Source organism: Coccomyxa subellipsoidea (assembly GCF_000258705.1).
Source record: "Coccomyxa subellipsoidea C-169, whole genome shotgun sequence".
Classification (NCBI taxonomy): domain Eukaryota; kingdom Viridiplantae; phylum Chlorophyta; class Trebouxiophyceae; family Coccomyxaceae; genus Coccomyxa; species Coccomyxa subellipsoidea.
The window spans coordinates 1,700,908-1,721,883 of NW_005178042.1; the positions used below are offsets into that span (position 1 = coordinate 1,700,908).

Here is a 20,976-nt window from a genome sequence, read left to right on the forward strand (position 1 = left end):
GCGTCCGTGTGCATATCAATGCGTCTCTGGACTTTGACCGGGAGTCCTCATGTGAACAGTATAAGAGGGATGCTCAGCTGTGAATGTGCGCTGGGCAGGAGGCTGTTTCTTCACAACCGACTGTGTGTGAACTCTGAAGTGAACTTGAACTAAGCACAGAGGGTGTATCTGGCTGAATCTTTTTTGCCTGGACGTCTGCTGCGTTACTGCTGTTGTGTGACTGGCGGCGTGTCATTTGCTTCAAAGCGACAAATTGTGCTTACCTCAGATTTACTCTAGTGTGTTATGCCGCGCTGAGACCATGATTGCTTGGTATTCAAAGATTTCCTAGCTTGAAAATGCATGCCATAGCTTCTTTTGGAAGTGCTCAAACTGAAATGAGATGAGCACTGAGGAGTCAGGAAATCTTTTATAAGGCGCGAGGCGCTTCTTGTGTGTATGCTTTTCAATTGCGCGATTGCATGCCAAATCAGTGCCTGTTTACTGAATCCAGGTATTGGCCAAAGTTAGGCCCATCTATATGGCCTCAGGGAATGGGAGCCAGAACTTTGTGTAAATTACCACCACTGCCTCTGCCATCACACTTTTAGAGAATGTTTTGACAGAGCATTCATATTCAAACTCCGCCACATACACATACTGCCCACCTCATATTAGACTGCATGAATACAACAGATGCCTAAAGAGCTAAAACTCAATCAAATGATAGCATACACACATAAAATACGCACCATCATTCCATGTAACATTCGGAGCCATCATTCTTCCTATGCAGATCTGGCGACCTGCACTTCCAAGTCACAGCTATGCTACTTTCGGACAGATCCCTCACAACGTCATCAAGGCACGATACTGGTCACCAGTAACGTGTATATTTGGTGTGGCCTAGCAATATCCTGACCTTGTGCTCACAGAGTAACCGCCGATGCCGCCATAGTCACCAAAATTGCATTCGACTTGTACCTTTGAGGAAATATAGTAAAGTATAGTAAAGATGACCTTTCCACAAGCACACTCGTGACTGATGCTGGGAGCGCCAGGAGTGCTAGTCAGAATCGTCATGAGCATCATGGTATTTGATCTCACACACGTGCTCCTTCTTCACTGCCACGCGCTGACCCTCCTGCAACAAAACACAAGGGTCATCATGAGTGCAATCAGGCAGCTGCAGATTCCATGGTGTAGTCAAGAAGAGCAAGGAATGCATACAACACAGAATGCATGGTAAATTAGACCACCAGATACTGGACCCAAAGTATCAGTGCTTCCTCGTAGAGATGCAAAGAGAGACCTCAGCAATCATCACCTGCAGTTCATGTGCCCTCTTTACTCGCTGCGCTACCTGCAGGCCAGACAGTCAACTGAGACCAACTTCTGCACTCTGCACCTCGGCTGAATCTCTTGATTCGATCACAGCTCCAACCTATGGCTGCACAATCTCTGGCTAATTCACTCTCCTGCCTCTTCCTGATTCAGGCAAGTTCCTTGTACAGTGCCCCTCGAATAGTGCCCTTGTATTCAGATATAATGAGGTCGCATGGGTTTTACCCACTTGATTATATAGGCTAGCAGACTGAGACAGTAAGAATGGCATCATTGATCATCCTGTTACAGAAGAGGAGTTGGAAGCGCATGTCACCTTGGCATAGATGATGTCAGTGTCCTCTTCCACCCTTTCCACAAACAGCCTGTGCAAGGAAGATGTGTCAGTCTGCTGCTCTGTGCATCGACATCAAGGGATGACAGGCAGAGGCAGCGTGTTATCATGCCCACCAGATGTCCTCTCTGTTGATGAGTGCAATTTTGATCAGATCGTCCTCGCCCAGCAGATCCAGCTCGGAGTGATCAGGAATTGCGCTATAGAGATACGGGTTGTGTTTGCTCAGGTCCTCAGCCTGATCGCACACAAGATATTTTATTTTCTGAAGAATCAATCCAGGAGCTTTTCACCCTTGACGAGAAGCTCTGCAGGGTTCAAGAGGCAATCAGTGCTGCGCTTGAATGGGTGTGCTATGAGAGGTGCAAGATCGAGAAAAGCTGACCAGTGTCGGCTCGATGGTCTTGTACTTCGTCGGTTTTCCTTGCCGCGTGTTCAGAGTCTGCAGCAGCCATTCAGCGATATCAGCTGAGGCTTCTGAATTTTGCCATGATACATGTGTACGCAGGGAAAGGTTTGATCCACAATGCCCAAGTCCAGCGGCCACTTAAAAAACACTGCAAGAACATAAAACAGTGGTATTTCGTCCAAATTTCATGCAAATGTGTATTCCCAGGGACAAAAGCACTTCACCTGGATGGCCAAATTTTCCTTGCCTTGGTTGTCTTGGACTTCCATACTGGTGGCGGCAGGAATTCAGGCCAGCAAAAGAGAGGTGATGTCAGTAAAGATGATATTGCTGTGATTGAATTTCTCTGTGAATTGCTGCATTTGCTGGGCCAAGCCAGCGGCAAATAAGACCAAATTAGGCGTGTTCTGTCTAAGGCGGCGAAACATTCCGAGCGCGCCTTCTTTGTGTCGAAAAAACTGACGAGAGGGAAGAGGAGTTGCGCTGCAAGAGTGGAAACCGTAGAGATGCACATCTAGAATAGTCCTTCAATTAAATATCACAACTTTCTAGGAAGTCTCAAAGGACAGTGGAAGACGTGCCCTCCACAATCACTCTTTTGCTGACGTGAGCCTGATGGTATTAAATACAAAGCTGCGCAGCACGGGCCTGTCGGCCCACGCTGCAGTGCTACCTTCACACGCTTTTAGCAGAAGTTTGGCACGAATCGAAGCACGCAGCCAATTGCCTAGCTCATTGTGGGCACGCGTCCGAGTAAGCGAGAGTTTCACAACGCCTGCACAGTCACTCAGGATATCCCGCCTTGGACGAAGGAGGAAGAGCAGGACTTCTGTTGGAATTGTGGCTGGCATCTTTGAAAAATTCACAGAGAAGGCAATCAAGGCCGTGATGCGAGCGCAGAACTTTGCAACACGTATGCATGCTAGTGAGGTGAGCTAATTGCACCGTACTTTCATCTCCCGAGGCATGTCAAGTGGTGCGCTGCGCCAATGTTGCGTTACATGCAGAGTTTTTCAAGCAAAATGTCGCTCTTGGGGCCAAGTGGTCCTTGGAATTCTGAACGGAAGCTGATTTGCCCTAGTGAGTTGGTGTGCGTCAGCCCTTGCATGTCACTGTCTTTGCAGAAAATTGTTCGATTTGACATTCTTGATAAGTTCCTACAGCTTTTAGCGTCTGTTGCTGTTGCCATCCACTTCCATCAAACAGTCTGGGATGGTTCCAGCAACCCCAAGGGCAATTTTTGTTAACACCCACACGTGCAATTTGATTGAAAGCATCCCCACCAAGTTCGTAATGTGTGCAGGTTTCCACCGAGTTCTTGCTCATGGGACTCATTTCTGAGGAGCCAGCCTCCAAGACGGGCTTCTACAACTCTGGCATTACCATCGACAGGGCCCGCACTGCTGTAGAAGCTCTGCAGGAGCGCAGCCGGCAGGCAGATGGCTCTAGCCTGTCATCGCCTGCCCCAGAGCTGCCCTTCAGCCGGGACGCCAAGCGCGTCTTTGAAACCGCTGCAGAGGTGCCGTGCCCTGGCATTCTTTGTGCCTTGAAGAATAGATGTTGGTACATGTTGCATCCCAGAGTCAAATGCAATAGCTTATTGGCAAGCAAAGGTAGACAATACACGGGAAGCATGCCGAGGAATCTTGCATGTGATGTTCAGGAAGCACGGAAGCTGGGCCATAACTACATCAGCCCAGAGCATGTGGTGCTGGCGCTCTTCTCAGTTGGCAATGTGGGCGCCAAGCAGGTCATTGAGAAGTGAGAGCACTGCCACATCCATAAATATTCTAACTGGTCATACTTCTGCTTGAATATCAGCCACATGAAGTGTGAGAGACCATATCCATGACGGCCTTCCTGATGCAGGCTGGGGCTGACGGACGGGGGCAAGGCCATCAAAGACAATGCGCGTGAGCGGCTCAAGGGTGAGGGAGAGGTAAAGGAGCAGCGCAAGAAGGTCACAGTGAGTCACTGGCCCCCCTCTCATGCTATAACTGCATGCGCAATCGCTTACCCTCCATTGCTGTTCTGTTCATGCTGAAGTACATCTTTTGTTGCGCAGACGGTGTCTGGAAAGGAGGTGACCACCAAGGCGCTGGACGAGTTCTGCAGGGACCTCTGCGAGCAGGCTCGCAAGAAGGGCATGGATCCGGTGCGATTCCTTTCAACCTGACTCCTGCCTTTCTTCCTTTGACATGTAAACAAGTGGTGTTTGGCTAGGGCTGCAGCTGCTGCATGCATCACTTGCAGAATGGCGTCATTTCAAGTTTGTGTGGGCCGAGCAGGTGATTGGGAGGGACAAGGAGGTTGCGCGCGTGGTGCAAGTGCTGGCCAGGAAGAGGAAGAACAACCCCGTCCTGCTGGGGGAGCCCGGCGTCGGCAAGACCGCCATCGCCGAGGGCCTCGCCCGCGCCATCGTCTCTGGTGAAAATCCTCCCTCACCATGCACTCTCTGCTGCAATGGCATCCTGTGACAATGCTTGCATCCACTTAGACATCAGTCCATTCGATCTCTAGAAGGTGGTGAATGGGGCTCTGTGTGGTGGGGGTGGACGATCCCATCTGCTGCCATTGCTGCCATGCGCAGTAAGGTCCCAACATGTGGCCTAAGGGAGATGCGGAGTTTGCTGCAGGGACAGAGCAGGGTGTCCTGTAAGTCAGAATAAGGCTGAACCCTAAAAAGATTGATACCTGTGTGCAGGCTCTCTGCCGGACGGTAGCGCGCTGCCGGCGTTTCTGGAGGGCAAGCGTGTGATGGCGCTGGACCTGGGCCTGCTCATTGCCGGCGCCAAGGAGCGCGGCGAGCTTGAGTCGCGCGTCACCAACATCATCGCAGAGATCCGCGCCGCCGGCAACATTGTCCTCATGTCAGTCCCCATCTTCCTCTGATTCTCGCTCTTATGGGCCTTAGAACCTGATGTTCTACAGTGACAAGCTGATGGTGATCCTGGGTGACACTGCCCTCAAGCGTGCAGTCCAGCGCACATTTTGTGTCGCCAGATGGGCCCAGGGAGTGCAACAGTTGGGTGCAATATGATTCAGCGATCGACACAGACGTTGCCAGTCTGTAGTGCTCTGTGGAATCTCGCTAACGCTTTGCGTTCTGCGGTGGCAATGCATGCAGAGGTGTGAGTGATGTTCATTGGGTTCTGTGCAGGATCGACGAGGTGCACATGCTGGTGGGCGCGGGGTCAGTCAGCCGCTCAGGCGGCAGCGGCCTGGATATCAGCAACCTGCTCAAGCCGCCCCTGGCGCGTGGGGAGCTGCAGTGCATCGGCGCGACCACCCTCGACGACCACCGCAAGTACATTGAGCGCGACGCCGCCCTTGAGCGCCGATTCCAGCCCGTCCATGTGGCCGAGCCCACCGTCACCGAAGCCCTCCAGATCCTGCACGGCCTCCAGGTCAGCATTCCCTCGATTTGCCCCTTCCACATGACCAGCTTGCTTATGTTAACTTCTGTAGAGAAAAGCCTATTGCATTTGTGCATCTGGAAGTTGGTGGTTGAGCATCACGGTGTCGCAAGGTACCTTACGTTGCTGTCGTGGTGTGACAAGCAAAGTTTGTCAAGGCAAGTGCAGTTCAACGGGATTAGTTTTGTCTCGCTATCTTACAACTATTTATGTTTGCTGAGCAGGATTCGTACGAGAAGCACCACCACTGCCTGTACACGCCGGACGCAGTGGAGGCGGCAGTGACGCTGTCGGCGCGCTACATAGCGGACAGGCAGCTGCCGGACAAGGCCATCGATCTGCTGGACGAGGCCGGCAGCCGTGCGCGCATCGCCGCCCATGTGGCGCGCCGCGACGCCCTCTCCGGCGGCCGCCCAGTTGCCGACATCGTCGCTCCCTGGCTGGAGCTGCAGCAGGTCCTTGAGGCCAAGGACGAGGCCATCAAGGTGTGTGCCCAAAAGCAGAGGACCTCTTCCTCAAATTGAGCTGCAGAAATTCCCTCCTTTGCTTTCTCTGTCTTCCTTTTGTCTTCCGGATCATCCTCTTGTGCCTCAGCCTACGAGCGGCACAAGATGGAAACTGCAAATCTTGCACCAATAACAGTGCCTGCAGAGCCTTGCTGATGGTCTCCTCTGGGCAAATGACAGAACAGTTGTATACTGGGATAAAGCAGAATGCGATAACGTCTCCAAATTCTTCTAGGCAGATGGGAGAAAAGTTGTACAGTAGGATGAAGCAGAAAGTATAAAAGAAAATGCTGCTGGTGCGCAGGAGGGCCTGTTTGAGGAGGCGGGGCTGCTGCGGGAGCGCGAGGTGGACATGAAGGTGCGGCTGTCGGGCCTGCCGGAGGAGGCGCCCACCGTCGTAACCGTCACCACCGCTGACGTGGAGGCGGTGGTGTCTGCGTGGACCGGCATTCCCGTGCAGCGCATGACCCAGGACGACCGCGAGCGTTTGTCCCGCATGGAGCCCGCCCTCAAGGTGCCCTGCCTCGCCTGAATCTGTCCATGAGCCCAGTCCCTCAGTGTGAGCATCGTTGCATTTCGAGCAGAAGTAGGCCAGACTGTTCTCTCAAGCTGGGGCTCACAATTTCTGCTGGTCGTGTGATGTCTGGACCTCATCAGGGCATTACTTGGTCGCTTGTGCTCACAGGTGTGGCGCCGATTACTCTGAATGACTGAATACGCTTGCTACATATGGAAGTTCAGGTCAAATCTATCTTGAAGAAACGAAGCCCAGATGCTCTCGCTGCTAGAATATTGAATGTTTGGGAACGTGTGTCGCGCAGGAGAAGGTGATTGGGCAGGCGGATGCAGTGGGCGCAGTGGCGCGCGCGATGCGGCGGGCACGCTCCGGCCTCAAGGACCCTGCGCGCCCCATTGCGGCCATGCTCTTCGCGGGCCCCACCGGTGTCGGCAAGACCGAGCTCACCAAAGTGCGCCCACACCACCCTTTTCACCTTCATTCCTTCCTATTGCTCTGCCTTTTTTGTCATGGCCTTCAACCTCCTGTCCGTCAACCGCTCTGAAAAAGCAACTGCTGCTCTCGGAGGGTGTGTGAGGCTGGGTTCATGGGTTGAGGGGTCGATGGCTGGTGGCTGCTGTCAAATTACACATGCAAGGCTGAGCAGACATCAATGGGTGCGCGCAGGTGTTGGCGGACCAGTACTTTGGGGACGAGGCGGCGATGATCCGGCTGGACATGAGCGAGTACATGGAGCGCCACACGGTGGCCAAGCTCATCGGCGCGCCCCCCGGCTACGTCGGGTACAGCGAGGGCGGCAAGCTCACCGAAGCCGTCAGGTGGGGCTGCTACCTCCGTTTGGACAGGGTTACCTTGATAGCCACTACTCTTGTGCTCCCACAGATAAATAGGCATTGCGAGGAAGCGTCTAAATTGTAAATGCAGATGTGTTGTTCTGCAGGCGGCGGCCGTTCTCAGTGGTGCTGATGGATGAGATTGAGAAGGCGCACCCAGATGTCTTCAACATCCTCCTGCAGGTGCCCTTCTTTTACCTGCGCTGTCATGCTCATCCCTAGCAGTCACCGCAGACCATAGGCGATCCGCTGCATGTGGCACCCAGCACATGCATTTGAACAGTGCTAGGATTGCCGAATCTTTCATGAAATGCAGGCACATCAGATACTGGTGATACGAAGATGGGCAGTGAGAGACTGCTTACAGAATCAAAGTGGCTCCCGACAGGTCTTTTAATGTAGTAACGAGTATAAAATTAATGAAGCGTTTAGCATGGGTGCAGATATTGGAGGACGGGCGGCTAAGCGACAGCAGCGGGCGGGTGGTTTCGTTTAAGAACACGCTGATCGTGATGACCTCCAACGTGGGCAGCAGCGTCATCGCCAAGGGCGGCGGCCAGCTCGGCTTTGCGCTGCCCAGCGAGGACGGCGCCGAGGCCGACCGCTACGCCCGTATCCGCACCCTCGTCCTCGAAGAGCTCAAGGTGCGCCGCTCTTACTACATTCACACTGCCAGAAAAGGCAGATGGCGCTTTCCCTGGAAACATAGAACCAAAATAAAGCATTGCTTAGGCCTGCCCGCCCAGCACAGATGACACTGCATGAGCATGCAATGAGAGTGGTGCAATGGATCAAACGGGCAGTCTCATCTGTGGTCCAGGCTGGCATCGCAGTCATACTTGCTTGGTGCCTCCTTCACTGTGCATGTCTGGATGTCTTCATGTGTCAAGGCATGGGGCGATCAGAGATTGTTCAGAAGGTTGGGAGGATTGTGTGTCATTTTCTGGTTGGGTTGCGCGCAGGCGTACTTCCGGCCGGAGCTGCTGAACAGGCTGGACGAGATTGTGGTGTTCAAACAGCTGAGCACGCGCGACGCGCGCACCATCGCGGAGCTGCTGCTCAACGAGACGCGCCAGCGCATGGCGACCCGCGGCATCGGGCTGCAGGTCACCGCGCCCCTCATGCGCCTCATCTGCCAGGAGGGCTATAATCAGGTCTGCCTCCCCCTCCCATGCCCTCTCCAACTGTCCGGAGGTCTTTGACAAATCATGCCTCTTGTGGCAGACACTGACTTCAGATGAAGAGCTTGCCGTCCCTTCTGCCAAGCAGAGCAAAGCATGACTGCCGCCTGAGAACCAAGGCATGATTGGCTTTCAGCACGGGGCAACCTCACAACCACAGCGGTGACTGTCACAGCTTTGTGCATGCATTTTTCAGAGCGTCTGCTCAAGTTTTGCTGATAGCGGGCCGCTGTGGTGCAGGAGTATGGTGCGCGGCCGCTGCGGCGCGCGATAACGCGGCTGGTGGACGATGCGTTGTCGGACGCCATCCTGGGCGGCCAGCTGGCGGAGGGTGACGTGGCATGCATGGACGTGGACGCGGCCGGCGCCGTCACCGTGTCGGCCGCGCAGCCGGGCGACGTGCGCATCCTCAAGAGCGAGATCGTCGACTCCAGCCTGCTCAAGAAGAGGGCCGACATCATCATCAATGCCTGACGGCCAGGCAGCGCGAATATCAAATGGTGAAACAGGGAAGGGGAGTTGGGCATTTAGACTTTTTCAGGGGGAAGCAAGCTTCCTGGGAGCGGCTAAATGTAGATTGTACCAAGAGCAATACGAGGAGCCTGTTGTTGATTGACAAAGTCTGGGAGAGAGAACTGCTGTAAATCACTGTGACATGTTCCTGGTCCTCAATGTACACCTTGTTGTAGGAATGTAGAGCAGACAAAGATTTGCACATCTGGGCTGTGACTCACGACGATGTACCATCGCTGTTGGTGTTGTAGTACAGCTGTTGGGCCAGAATGGTGTCTGGTTGGTAACTTCGGGGGGGTCTTTAAGATCCAGAGTTGAGGTAGATTGTGTGTGTGGCAGCCCGTACACTAGTTTGGCGCCCGTTTTCTGATTTATCACATGCTTTCTGAGCTCTTTTAGTAGTTCTGCAGCGTACTTTGGCACTTGGAACAACGTCGATTGTTTGAGGAGACGATGGGAGGGTAAATGCACGCTTTTGTACACATAAGAAGGTTGCCACCTGTGTATGTACAACATGATGGCCCGGTGGCAAAGGCCTGTAAGATAGGTGTGTATGCTGATGTGAAATTGTTTTGTATTGCACGCTTCATTGGGTGGTAGGCAGCTGCAGGGGTTTTAGGCAGAAGGTCAGGATCAGGTTGGGAACAACAAACGCATGCAAGGTATACTTGTGTAGGATTTCTGATTTCTTTTCACCCTGGGCTCATTGCAGATTATCCTTGGAGGTCCCTATGACGAGTAGGTACCTAGATTGAAGCAAGAAGGACGAGAAGGATTCGAAGGATATCACGTTTACTTCTTTGTACATACTCATTTAATGGTGACTTGCTTGTAACAGCAAGATATTCCCCAATTCTGTCAGCATGCTGCGAGTCAGCTACGCACAAGTACACGTTTCAGCTCAATGCCCCCATGTTTCCAATACACCAAGATGCATATACATCTCTGCAGTCATCTAACACACAAATGTCAGGGAATACAGTACCAAGCAGGGTGCTGTGCACACGGTGGATTCAGCAGCATTGGCTAGCTGGTCAAATTCTTACAGTCAATCCTATCGTGTCTAGTGTACAACAGTGCTTCAAAACAACAAATAATCAGGACTGTATCCCTACACGTACAACGCAGAACGTCAATCGGCGATTCTAATGCAGGGCGCCTATGTATTCTCTAGAAGGCTGTACTGCACTTATAAAGTGCCGACTGTGCAAAAGCTGTCAAGATTCAACGCTTTCCCATCACTCAAAGTCCTGCAGCGCCAGGTCGCACAGGACGCGCGCAGCGGCGGCCTCTCCGGTGGCTTTTTTGCGCTCGAAGAAGACGCCGCAGTCGAGCGAGTCACACACGATGCCGGCCTCCAAGGTGCCCCTGCGGCCGCCGCCGCCGCCGCACTGCAGGCACACGCGCACCAGCAGCGCCTGCGCCTCGGTCAGCCGCGCCGCACGCGCCGAAAGAACCACCGCCGCCCCCTGCGGCTCCCCCCGGCACTCCTCGCAGATCGGCCTCTGCGCATGCGTCAGCCCATCGCACACCTGCACGCCCATTTTGACCTTTGTATGGCACTCTGAGCTCTCAACACCCCAGAAGGTTCTCACTTTGCAAATACAGAGCGAGTGCTGAGGGTGGGCAGCTCTCAGATTGCTGTCAGTGTGACCAGGAAGCAGCTCCCTAAAGCTGCACAATGCAAGGCAGAATTTGCTGACAGTGTGGAGGTGAGTAACGAACAGCGTTGGGGAAAGGGAAAGAAACATTGCTGGCAATACAAAGGGGACTGAGATACTGCGTAGGGACAGGGGGAGAAAGGGGCGCATACCGCGCAGTGGCGGGAGAGGTAGTAGGCGTCGATGGTGCCGGCGGCGGATCCGCGGCCGCCCAGGCCGAGCGCGGCGGCGGGGCGCTTCTGCGGCAGCAGGCGCTGCGGGCGCGGCAGGGCGGCGTACCAGCCTCGCACGTCGACTCCCAGCAGGCTGAAAACGCGCTCCAGCGCCGGCACGATCTGCTTGATGATGTAGTAGTGCGCGTGCAGCCGCAGCCTGCCGCCCGACTCTATAAGCGCGTGCGGCGCCACCGCCATGTCCACCAGCCGCGCCCCTGCAAACCAGTAAATCATGCACAAAAATCAACAATCATTGCAATGCATTTGACGTCATACATTCTGAAGCCCAGGATCTCTCTGCACCCAACTGACAGCTGCCTTCACCTCTGCATACCTGGAATCCTTGGCATCTCCTGACAGGGCAGATAATCCTCTATCTGGATTGCCGACATGCCAGTTCCGTGCGCCGCAGAAAAAGCGTAGAATCAGCCAAGCAATGTCTGTGACCAAGACCGACATGATTGAGTAAGGTGGGTGCGGTAGCAGAGGAGCTGGAGACTGCGCACCGGGCTCGCCGTGGACGACAACATAGGGGACCCGTTCCCCGTAGCGGGGCTCTGCGCGGGGGTCAGTGGCCATCGCCCGGCTGGCGACCTGCGCGGCCGGGGGAACCAGGCCATGGGCCGCTCGGTACGTGCCCAGGCGCACCTCCTTGGCAAACACGAAATCCGCCAGCGACACCCGCCCCGACAGAATTTTCGTCCACTGCCGCTCCACATACTCCTTCACCTGAACACCCCATTGCGCTCTCTAAGCGGCGGCCCATGCTGAACACACTGTGAAATTAGATTTGATCGTGCAGGAAAGCCCTGCGGGAACCTTTTAAAGGCCTCACATGTTGTTGAAGTGCGGGGTTTACCTAACCACTACGGTACAGCAGAGTCACTGGCTTCTGGGCCAGTTTTTAACCACACAAGGGGCAAAGCCCCAGCAGAGAGCCCTGCTACTTCTTCACCAGATGCTCCTTCAGGTGGGGCAGCACCTCCTAAGTATTTTTAGGCACGGTGCAAAAGGGGAGGTCGAGGGTAGAGATACCTGGGAGACGTCCTTGGAGGAAAAGAGGATGCGCAGGCTGCGCTCAAGCATCTTGGCGACGGCGCTGCAGGTGTCGCGTCGCACCGTCTCAATGCCCTTGGCGTCAAACACCGGGGCCGCCTGCTTGGGAGTCTCATACATGTACCCCACGTAGCGCTTCTTTGTCAGCAGCACGCACGGGTGGTACACCTGGGCCAGACACACACATGCATCTCTCTCCTGTAACTCTACATGCATGCCACTACTTGATGCAATTTTGGAACAGCGTCGAGTATCTCTAATTAGGCATTTGCCGCACTAGAGCTCACTGTCACAGCACATGTCTTCTGATGAGGGTCAGGGTCTTGCAATCTAGACATGCCAAGAAGACGCCGTGCTGTTTATGCTAGAGATGTGCTTAAGGAGGAGGAGGCGCTGCACCTTCTCCATTTTTAGGGTGACGGGGGGCGGGTTGGCGGCGGTGGCTGCAGCGGCAATCTCCGCGCCGATCCGGAAGGCCTCGTTGCGCGAGCGGCCCTCCAGCAGCACGAAGAGGGAATCCGTGTCCCCATAGACCACCCGCGCCCGCCACTCCGGGTGCGCCTCCACCATTCGAATCGTGTTCTCCAGTGTCTCGCGCCCAGACTGCGTTCACAGTCACAGCAGCACTCACCAATTGATTCACTGTAACATCCTGATGCAGCTCTTCAAAATGCCTTAAGTATTACAGAGTCCCCTGCATCCCCCGAATCAAAACATGCACAGTTGCTAGTGTAGGATAGTGGCTTTCTGGACGCCAGAGTATAGGCAAAGTAATTAGAGCTTACCTGGACGATGGAGTCTGCTAGCTCAGCGCAGGGCATGCGGCCAGAGAAGCCCGCCGCCGTGTATCCGTAGGTCACGTTGGCTATCAGCTTCAGACTGAACTGCCTTGCGTTCAGGATGCGCTGCAGCACCTGCACCAACAAGAAACCTCTTTCTCCAATTTGTTCCCTGCAGGGAGTACGGCATGCGCGGTACGTGGCACGGCGTCAAGGGATACCAGCAGATGCTGCAGTGCGAGGTGTTTTGAGTGGCAAATGATGCTAGTTGCAAGCAAGGGTCACCTTGGCAGTCTTGGGTGCGCGCTTCATGGCGGCCTTGACCATGATGCGCGTGGCCAAGATCTCGTTCAGCAGCCGCGGCAGCACGCCCTGCCTCGCCTCGGGCGGCGCGTACGCCACCCCATTCGGTGCCACTATCAGCCTGCACATAACCAAATTATAAAAACTGTTGTACTGCAGACAACTTCCCATAAAGACTTGCCGTTAGCCATTGTAGAACACTTAGCCATAAACCATTGCAGGAGCACTCAGCATCTAGATGATGCATTACTGCATTCATATCTAGATTGAATCTGCTGCTCACACAGCATAATGAATCTCCTAGTTTTGCGGTGGTAGACCACAGACAGAGAGAGGAGACGAGAGAATGCACACTTGTCGGGGGCGACGGCGCCGGAGAGGGAGCCCTTGGGGAGGCCGAAGACTTGCGCGCCGAGGCGGAGGGGAGTGGCGGCGGCGGCAGCGTGGGCGGGGCGGCCGAGGCAGGTGGAGAAGCAGAGGTTGTAGGCGATGATCTGGCTGGGGTAGAGCGACTGGAAGTCCAGCACGACGACCGGATCCACGTACAGGCGCGACTCGGGCTCCATCACCAGTGGAATCGCCTCCATCGCCGGCTGGTTCTTCGTCTGCGCATCGCACCACATCACATCACTTAAAAGGTACAGATGCCATCCATGCAAGGAGGAAAACGTTTCATCCATGATGTAGTATTCAAATCAATGACAATTGACAAATCCATGGACCACCCAGCAGACATCACCAGACCTCCAGCGTGCCACATGCAGAATTCTGATTTGTATAGATCCAGGCAATGCCGGCTTGTCAATATTGGCAAGCTTGCTTCTTATCAGATTGCAAGAAACAGAACTTCTCAAAGACTTTCTAGAAACAGTAAACGGCATGTTAGGGCGGCGACCTGCTCGGTGGAGGGCGCGGGGAGGAGGTAGTTTTGGGTGTGGGCGAGGCGGGCCATCATGGCCTCGACGCGATACTGCGACCCGCGCGTGAGCACGGAGAAGAAGTCGATGCCGAACGTGCGCGCCATCTCCCCCGTGCGCCCCGTGATGTCCAGCTGCTCCATCATTGCCAGGCTCAGCCGCGCGCGCCGCACAATATACTGTACGCACCGCCACCGGCCACCTGCAGCATACAAGGGGGGATCTGAGAATGTTGACTAATCAGGATATAATCTCAGTAATCTTATTTACTATCCAAGTGCGGCAACTGGCAGCACATCTTGCCCTGGCATGGGGCAATCGCCCATAATCTTTCGATAGTCTTGATCTCTTGCAAAAGACATGGAGTGCGTTTTCTTGGGAGGATTGTTATTCTAAAAGTGATGGCTAAGCAGTGTGCACATGAGCACGAGAACTGCAGCAGGTGAACTAGGCTAGGCTGCCTCACCCCCAGGGCCGCCCTGGAACCATTGGGAGAGGACCCATGCGGGGATGTGGGGCGTGCGCAGCTGCAGAACGGCGGCCACGCACGCCTCAAAGGTGTAGATGCGCAGCTTCAGCTCCGAGCGCAGCAGCCGCCACAGGTTGAGCACGATGCGGCCGGCCACGTGGATGCCCGACGCGTGCAGCACTCCGTACTCGTCATTCCTCCGCTCCACCATGCTCGACACCTGCGCCCATCTCACAAGTACAGCTTCAGCTGACACTGCTGGACCATTGCTGATTACTAATAGTACCCTGCAATACTGCAAAAGCAGCAGGCAGCTTCCGCTTAGGTGCGAAGTTGCTCATGGAGCAGGAGAGACCCACTCTTGTCTTGCCCAGCAAAGCCGTGATCCGATGCCTAAAAGTGCATCCAGATCAGCAGGCATGAAATCCTAGCAACATCGCTTCCTTGGTTCAAAACGCCATCAAATATCAGTGACAGTGCTTTGAGAGGACCCAAAAGCCATGCATCAGCCAAGAGCACTGCATGCACGCAAATTGCCATCATGAAGTAGCAGATATTTGGGGGCGCAGTCACCGTGGGCGTGCGCGACAGCTGGCGCAGGAGGGGCTCGGGGCGTGCGAGGGTGGTGGCGCGGTCGTTGAGGTAGCCCAGCGACCCCTGCTGCACCTCGTAGCCCACCAGGATGTCCGGGTCCAGCGCCCGCACCGCGCCCACCAGCGCATCCAGCAGGGCCTCCTCGCTCCCATGCACCTCCATCTGCGCATACGCAGAACCCCTCTCACAGTGCGCGCATGATTTGGACTGTGAGAGTATCGGAAGATTGCGGTCCGGATAGGCTCTCAACATTAGACTTAGACTGTATAAGAAATTTGCATGATCGCGGTTGGAGTAGGCTCTCCCCACTAACACTAGCTTAAGAAGGGCTCAGGAGGCCACAATTTGAGTGAAAATCAAGGTAGCTTTGACTGTGCTCTGGAGGAAAGGCCTGCCATTCCAAAGGTACTCTATAGTGATGGATGCTTACATGATTGACAGGGCAGCTGCCTGCTGAGAAAGCGAGAGTCTACCAGAGGGATGGGAATGAAGAGAAGGGGTTTCACATTAGGATTGCCACATGGTAGGGATGGAGAGGAGGGGCTGCAGCGCTTGCCTGCACGTTTGAGAGGCCATCCATGGCCCCACGGCCCTTGTCGTCCAGGAGCAGCACGCGCGTGGCGCATGTGCCGCTCGACATGTCCTCCGCGTCATCGGCCGCCGCCAGCACGATGCACCGCACCGCGTCGTAGCGGGGATCCGGCAGCAACGTTCCCCTGTCCCACACATTGCCAGGTGACTCCACAAATTGCCACTTTGTCCGCCATTCAACTGTTCTCACCCTCTCTCAGCCTCTGCATGCCAGTATAATGCGAGACAGCCACAGCTCAGTCGCGGCAGCCTGTACTACTGTATGACAAGCAAGCCGAATCTTCACACCCATGACAGTGTGTGAAGTGTGATACACATGCAAACCTGGTGTCTGCATGAACCTCGATGCTGAGCAGCGTCAGGTTCTGCCCCTTCCCGGCCACGAGGCGCCGGAAGCCGGCCTGGCTCAGTGGCGTGGCGCCCGCCGAACCGGCTGCGGGTGACGGTGCAGTGATCTGGGACGTCCACGGGTTCACAGCACGCCCCTTCTGCCCTTGGAACGGTTCCTTGACACCCGCCGCCTGAGACAGCATGCACGCTTGTGTCAGGATTGGCAGCAATAAGCTGCGCAATGACATGGCAAGACAGTGCATGTGAGAGAGACACACGAGTGCTGCAAACACAAAAATTATTAGAATTGGTGGCTGCAGGACCTCGGCAGGGTTGGCGACAGCAGGCGCCATCGGAGGTTGTGCATCTGGGATCAGTGGCCGGATGTCAGTGGCTGGTAAGGCGGCTGCACGGTGAGATGCGCTGTCTGCGCTGCCTGGCGCCGGCCCAGGGATAGGCGCTCTCGTCCCGCTGAAGTCAGGCGGCGGCATCAGGGTGCGCCTGATGTTGGCTGCCGGGGTTGCCGGTGTGTCGGGAACCTGCTGCCTGCATTGCAGCAACAGAGACTTCGTTATTTTACACCGCTTTCTGGACAATACAAAGAACCACCATTGTTGTCAAAGGATGCTTCACAATATTTGTAGGAATACTGCGAGTGGTGCGGGGACATGCCTGGGATGGATGGCAGGGCTAGCAGCAGAAGCAGCGCCTGAGGGGCTGGCGGCTAGCTGGGGATGGGGCAGCAGGAGAGGGGTCGCCCATGGTGTTGTGGACTGCGGGAAGGCCGGCCTCGCAGGGTTGAGCTTGGGAGTGGTGTAGAAGAACGAGCGCTCGTCATATTTGGGCGACGCTGGCCGTATCTCCTCCTGGCATTGCCCCACACAACTGCATCAGGCTGTGAATGGAGTCATTAGTTTCCACTACTCTTCTAGGTCTTGGCTAGGTGCATTGGACATCCCTCTATGAATGCCAAAAGCCTAATTTTCTCACACACTGCACTGCTTGAAATACTAGCAAGAAATAGAGACAAGCACTGAGACGTCATGGTATCTGAGTACCTCCTGTTCTTCGCCAGCAGCATCCGTGGATTGCTGTGTGGCGATGCGCAGGCGGGACGGCCCATGGGCGCGCCGGTTCTGGCTGGGCATGCTGCACAGAGCAGGCGTCTCCAGCAAGTCGCTGCCGCCGCTCTCCTGGCTGCCGCTGCCGCCCGGGCCCCCAGGCAGCAGCCGGCCGGTGTTGGCATCCATTCCAAACGCCCTGCCTGCCTGCTCCTTGTTAGAACCCGCCGAACCTGTCCAGTCCTTGTCTGGTCAGCCTTATCAAATCCCTGTCCAACATTGATACAAATAAAGAGTAGTGTGGGCATGTTGCCGTTTGCAACAATGAAGCCCTCGATTTTTAAAATTTTCCTTTCCTGAGCAAAAGGCACAGATGCACAACGATACTCTTGCAATGCCTCGACAAGACTGGAATATTGTAGGACGTGGTATGCATGCGTGCCTGATTTGCCCTTTGAAGCTGACCCATGGCTGTGCTGGGATGCCAGCAGAGCCTCCCTCTCCTCGGCTAGCCATTCATCCGTCTCCGCGCGAGTGGGCGGCAGCTGCACGGGTGTCATGCCATACATGCGCGAGGGCTGCTGCCTCTTGTGGAGCTTGGCAATCGCCGCCGATTGGCCTGTTTGACGGCTGCCCGCTCTGAATGGCGGCAGCGCACTGGTTGCGCCTGACGGCACTCTGAACTCCAGCCCGGCCCAGACTGCAGCAAGAGACACTAACATCCTTAAAACACTGTTCTACTTTATTATTCTGTGACATGGGCGAACGCTGGTTGCTGATTGCTCCCAAAGGTTGTTCACTGCTCTCAACGAGACAGATCCAACTGCAATGGAACAAAAGGAATGCACTTCTAAGGCAAACAGCGGCATGCCTGTCGGGCGGTGGGGGACGTCTTCAGGCTTGCCATAGAAAGCAGGCTGATGCACGACGGCCGGCACACCCAGAGGCAGCATGCTCTCCTCCAACTCTTGCTGAGAGGGCGGCCGCACTCGAGGCCGCATGGCCATCACATCCAATGGCGTGCTCTGAGACTGCTGCCAAAGGCCGCCCCGGTCCTGTCTGACATTCACCTGACTCCCGGCATGGTCATCTGGAGATTGGTGTGCAGACGGCGGTCGTTCGGGGCTCTGCGGCGCATTGGCTGACGCGAAGAGGTCTTGGGGCTGCAGGCTGGCGCTGGCATCAGTGTGCTTGGATCCAAGAGACAGGTCCAGACATAGCTGCAGCTCTGGCGTGCCGCCAGAGTCATGGGTGCTCCTGCCTTCTGCTTGGCTGTTGGAGACGCCCGGCTGTGCAATTTGGCCTTGCTCCTCTGCGCCCTCAGCAGAGGCTGTCTGCGACGGCTTGGTGACCGTGTCAGGATCGCCTCTGGCTTCTCGCCCCTCACCTTCCCTTTGCAAGGACTGGCTCCCAAAGTCAATCTCAATGTCTTCTTGGCCGCTCTGCGACTGACTGACTTCCTCTGCAGCCGCTGCATCCTTTGCTGACACATGCAGATCCAAGCCGGTAGGATGGGACGACTCAGTGTCAGCAGGCGGAGCTGCTAGAAGTGCCAACCTGTGCTGGCTAGTCATCTCCTGGCTGCCAATTCCCACAACGTCGATGCTCTTGTCGGTGGTAGAGGACGGCGGGTCTGCGTCAAAGCACCAGTGTGCCTCTTGCAGCGCATACCATGCTGCCAGAGGGCCGTCTGACTGCTCCTGTTCGGCGTCTGCATTCTTGTCATCCCTCGCCACTTCCACTCTGTCAGTGGCTGCATCCTCCCCCATCGCAAGACCTGCTCCCCCTTCCCCACTCATTGCCAGGCCACCGCCCCCAACAATGCTCCCAAAAGGCTGCAAAGAAGATATTCCTGCAGCAGCATCCAGCGCTGGGGCTGCCTCCAAAGATCCAAGAGCCTGAGCAGTGCTGGCTTGAGCACGACCAGGGGTGACCTGAGGTGTCGGTTCGGGGCAGACATCCTCTTCAGACGAGCTGGACTGCGCCAGAGCCTCCCGCAAGCTAGCGGACTGCTGCGCCACCTGCATCAGCCACTCGCGCGACTCTCGCCGCTTTGTGGCTGGACTGATGACTCCCTCAGACTCATGGCTCCCTACGCCCCCTCTCCCCGGCATTGCGGCTGCTCCAACTGCTGATGCAGGCTGAAGCGCTCCCAAAGGCTGCCTGCTGCCGACCAGGTCTGCTGGGGACAAGGCATGGGGCTCTGCCGGCTCAGTGTGAGGGGACTGCGGCGTCTGGTCGCTGGAAGAAGTGCTGCCCAGGATGGCGCGCTGAATCCCGGCTGACTCATGGGCCACCCGCATCAACCACTCCCTGGAATCTCGCCGCCTGCTCTCGCGTTCCGCCGCGGTGCCATCTGCGCTGCTGACTGCTGCGCCCAGGTGATTGCCGCCTGCACTTGGCTGTGGCTCACTTGCTGCTGCTGGGGCGCTGGACGCCACTGCAGGAAGTGAGGGGTGTGTGGCTGCTGGGTGCGACAGCGGCTGAGAGACGTTGTCAGCCGGTTGTGTGCTGCTTGAACCCGCATGATGCAGTGGTGCGGCGGCCATACTTGCTATCGGCCTGCGCCTGGCACGCATCGCCACCGCTTTCCTCTGCGGCAGCACCGCGGCACGGCCTCTGCCAGCGCTGGCACCAGCTACAGAATTCTCGGCTGACGCTGCTTCCTCCCCTGGCTCGTCCAACACGTCAAGGCTGGCTTGAGAGCCCGCCAGCATGTGATCGGAATCCTTCCTCCTATGAGAAGCATGGAGCAGCGCCTCATGTGGCTCAGGAACCTGCGGCTGGACGCCGGCTGCTGCAGGGTGGGCTGCCCCAGGAGCTGCCTGTCCAAGGCCGCGCGGCACGACGGCCAGCCGGCCCGAGGCGGTGGCTGCAGCTGCGTTGGGAAAGCCCGGCATGGGCGCGGGCTCGTCCAAGCGGCGAGGCGGTCGAAAGGGCGCACGGGAGGTGCCTGCATCGGCTCCAAGCGGCTGCCGGTAAGCCCCCGGCCTGAAAGCCGCGCTGCCGCCGCGCCGGGCGCTGTGCTTGGAGGCGTCCAGCTGCAGCGACCTGGCCGCCCGCGGTGCGGTGCTGCGCTCCTGTGCTGACCCGGTAGCCACGCTGCGGCTGCGGCTGGTGAGCCGCCTCCCTGCACATGGCGGCATTATGCATGCACATCAGATGCCTTTGCTATTGCATACCAATCAAGAGGTGGGTGAGGCACAGATAAGAAGCGGTCTCAAGAGCACTGGGACGAGGTTAAGAGGGATACAATATATGATATGTAAAGAGATATTACATGAAGCGGCACCTCTGCTGTTATTGGCGTGTGAAGAAGTGGGCACCGCGGCAGGAGCGCTGGCAGTGGACGGCGAGGCTCTGAGCAGGGGAATGAAGCCGTAGCGCTGGGAGCTGCCCTGGGAACCAGAGGCTCCTGCTCTCTGCCTCGGCTGCATGTGCTCCTGGGAGGTGGCTGCGAGCTCGCTGGCATGCTGCCCCAGGGAGACTGTAGGCTGCATCTCCTGCTCCTCATCTGACGACACATCATCTGCTCCATCCACCTGAGGCAGGTATGGCGGCCCTTCCTGCAGATCTGGCTCAGACCCCGAGTCCATCACCACATCCTCTGTGGCTGCACCGCCGGGCAGCACATCTGGTGTTCGGTAAATGTCTCCACCATGCTGTGTAAGGCTGTTAGCACCTCCCCTAGGCACGCTGCTGATAGCTCCCCAGTCAAAATTGCTCTCCTGGCTGATGCCCGCAAACACCCCCAGCTGGCCGCCGGGCGTGCCAATGTCCGCATAGCGCTCCGGGGACGCACGATACAATCCCCTGGCTGCCACCGCAGTCCCCCCAGCCGCCACTAAAGGCCCCCCGCCATCCCACACTGCACTTCGGCCGTGGTAGGGGCCCATGGGGCCGTGGGGATTGCCCCCCAGGTCCTCCATGTCAGCCATCCTCCAGCCGTGGCCTGTCTCCCTGTCCTC

General features: G+C 56.3%; 3 protein-coding genes across 3 annotated transcripts; 1 reads left to right on the forward strand and 2 right to left on the reverse strand.

The window, feature by feature from the left end:
* Nucleotides 1-1,045: 1,045 nt before the first annotated feature.
* On the reverse strand, nucleotides 1,046-2,335 carry COCSUDRAFT_55365 (hypothetical protein; the record flags this gene model as incomplete). Its single annotated transcript, XM_005651836.1, has 6 exons — nucleotides 1,046-1,123; nucleotides 1,307-1,342; nucleotides 1,640-1,688; nucleotides 1,774-1,895; nucleotides 2,043-2,099; nucleotides 2,291-2,335. The coding sequence occupies 6 exons, from the start codon at nucleotides 2,333-2,335 to the stop codon at nucleotides 1,046-1,048; spliced, it is 387 nt and encodes a 128-aa protein (XP_005651893.1).
* Nucleotides 2,336-2,981: 646 nt separating this feature from the next.
* COCSUDRAFT_55366 (ATP-dependent Clp protease ATPase subunit) lies at nucleotides 2,982-8,993 on the forward strand (the record flags this gene model as incomplete). The annotated part of the gene is made up of 16 exons (XM_005651837.1): nucleotides 2,982-2,996; nucleotides 3,370-3,585; nucleotides 3,730-3,827; nucleotides 3,936-4,026; nucleotides 4,132-4,221; nucleotides 4,355-4,493; nucleotides 4,771-4,936; nucleotides 5,227-5,473; nucleotides 5,707-5,967; nucleotides 6,293-6,502; nucleotides 6,810-6,956; nucleotides 7,172-7,323; nucleotides 7,446-7,521; nucleotides 7,782-7,982; nucleotides 8,301-8,492; nucleotides 8,760-8,993. The coding sequence occupies 16 exons, from the start codon at nucleotides 2,982-2,984 to the stop codon at nucleotides 8,991-8,993; spliced, it is 2,535 nt and encodes an 844-aa protein (XP_005651894.1).
* A 1,277-nt stretch (nucleotides 8,994-10,270) lies between these two features.
* COCSUDRAFT_26670 (DNA polymerase zeta) lies at nucleotides 10,271-15,188 on the reverse strand (the record flags this gene model as incomplete). Its single annotated transcript, XM_005651838.1, has 11 exons — nucleotides 10,271-10,564; nucleotides 10,846-11,123; nucleotides 11,415-11,637; nucleotides 11,944-12,132; nucleotides 12,364-12,567; nucleotides 12,750-12,878; nucleotides 13,029-13,167; nucleotides 13,401-13,651; nucleotides 13,942-14,165; nucleotides 14,430-14,652; nucleotides 15,006-15,188. The coding sequence occupies 11 exons, from the start codon at nucleotides 15,186-15,188 to the stop codon at nucleotides 10,271-10,273; spliced, it is 2,337 nt and encodes a 778-aa protein (XP_005651895.1).
* Between the last annotated feature and the right edge of the window lie 5,788 nt (nucleotides 15,189-20,976).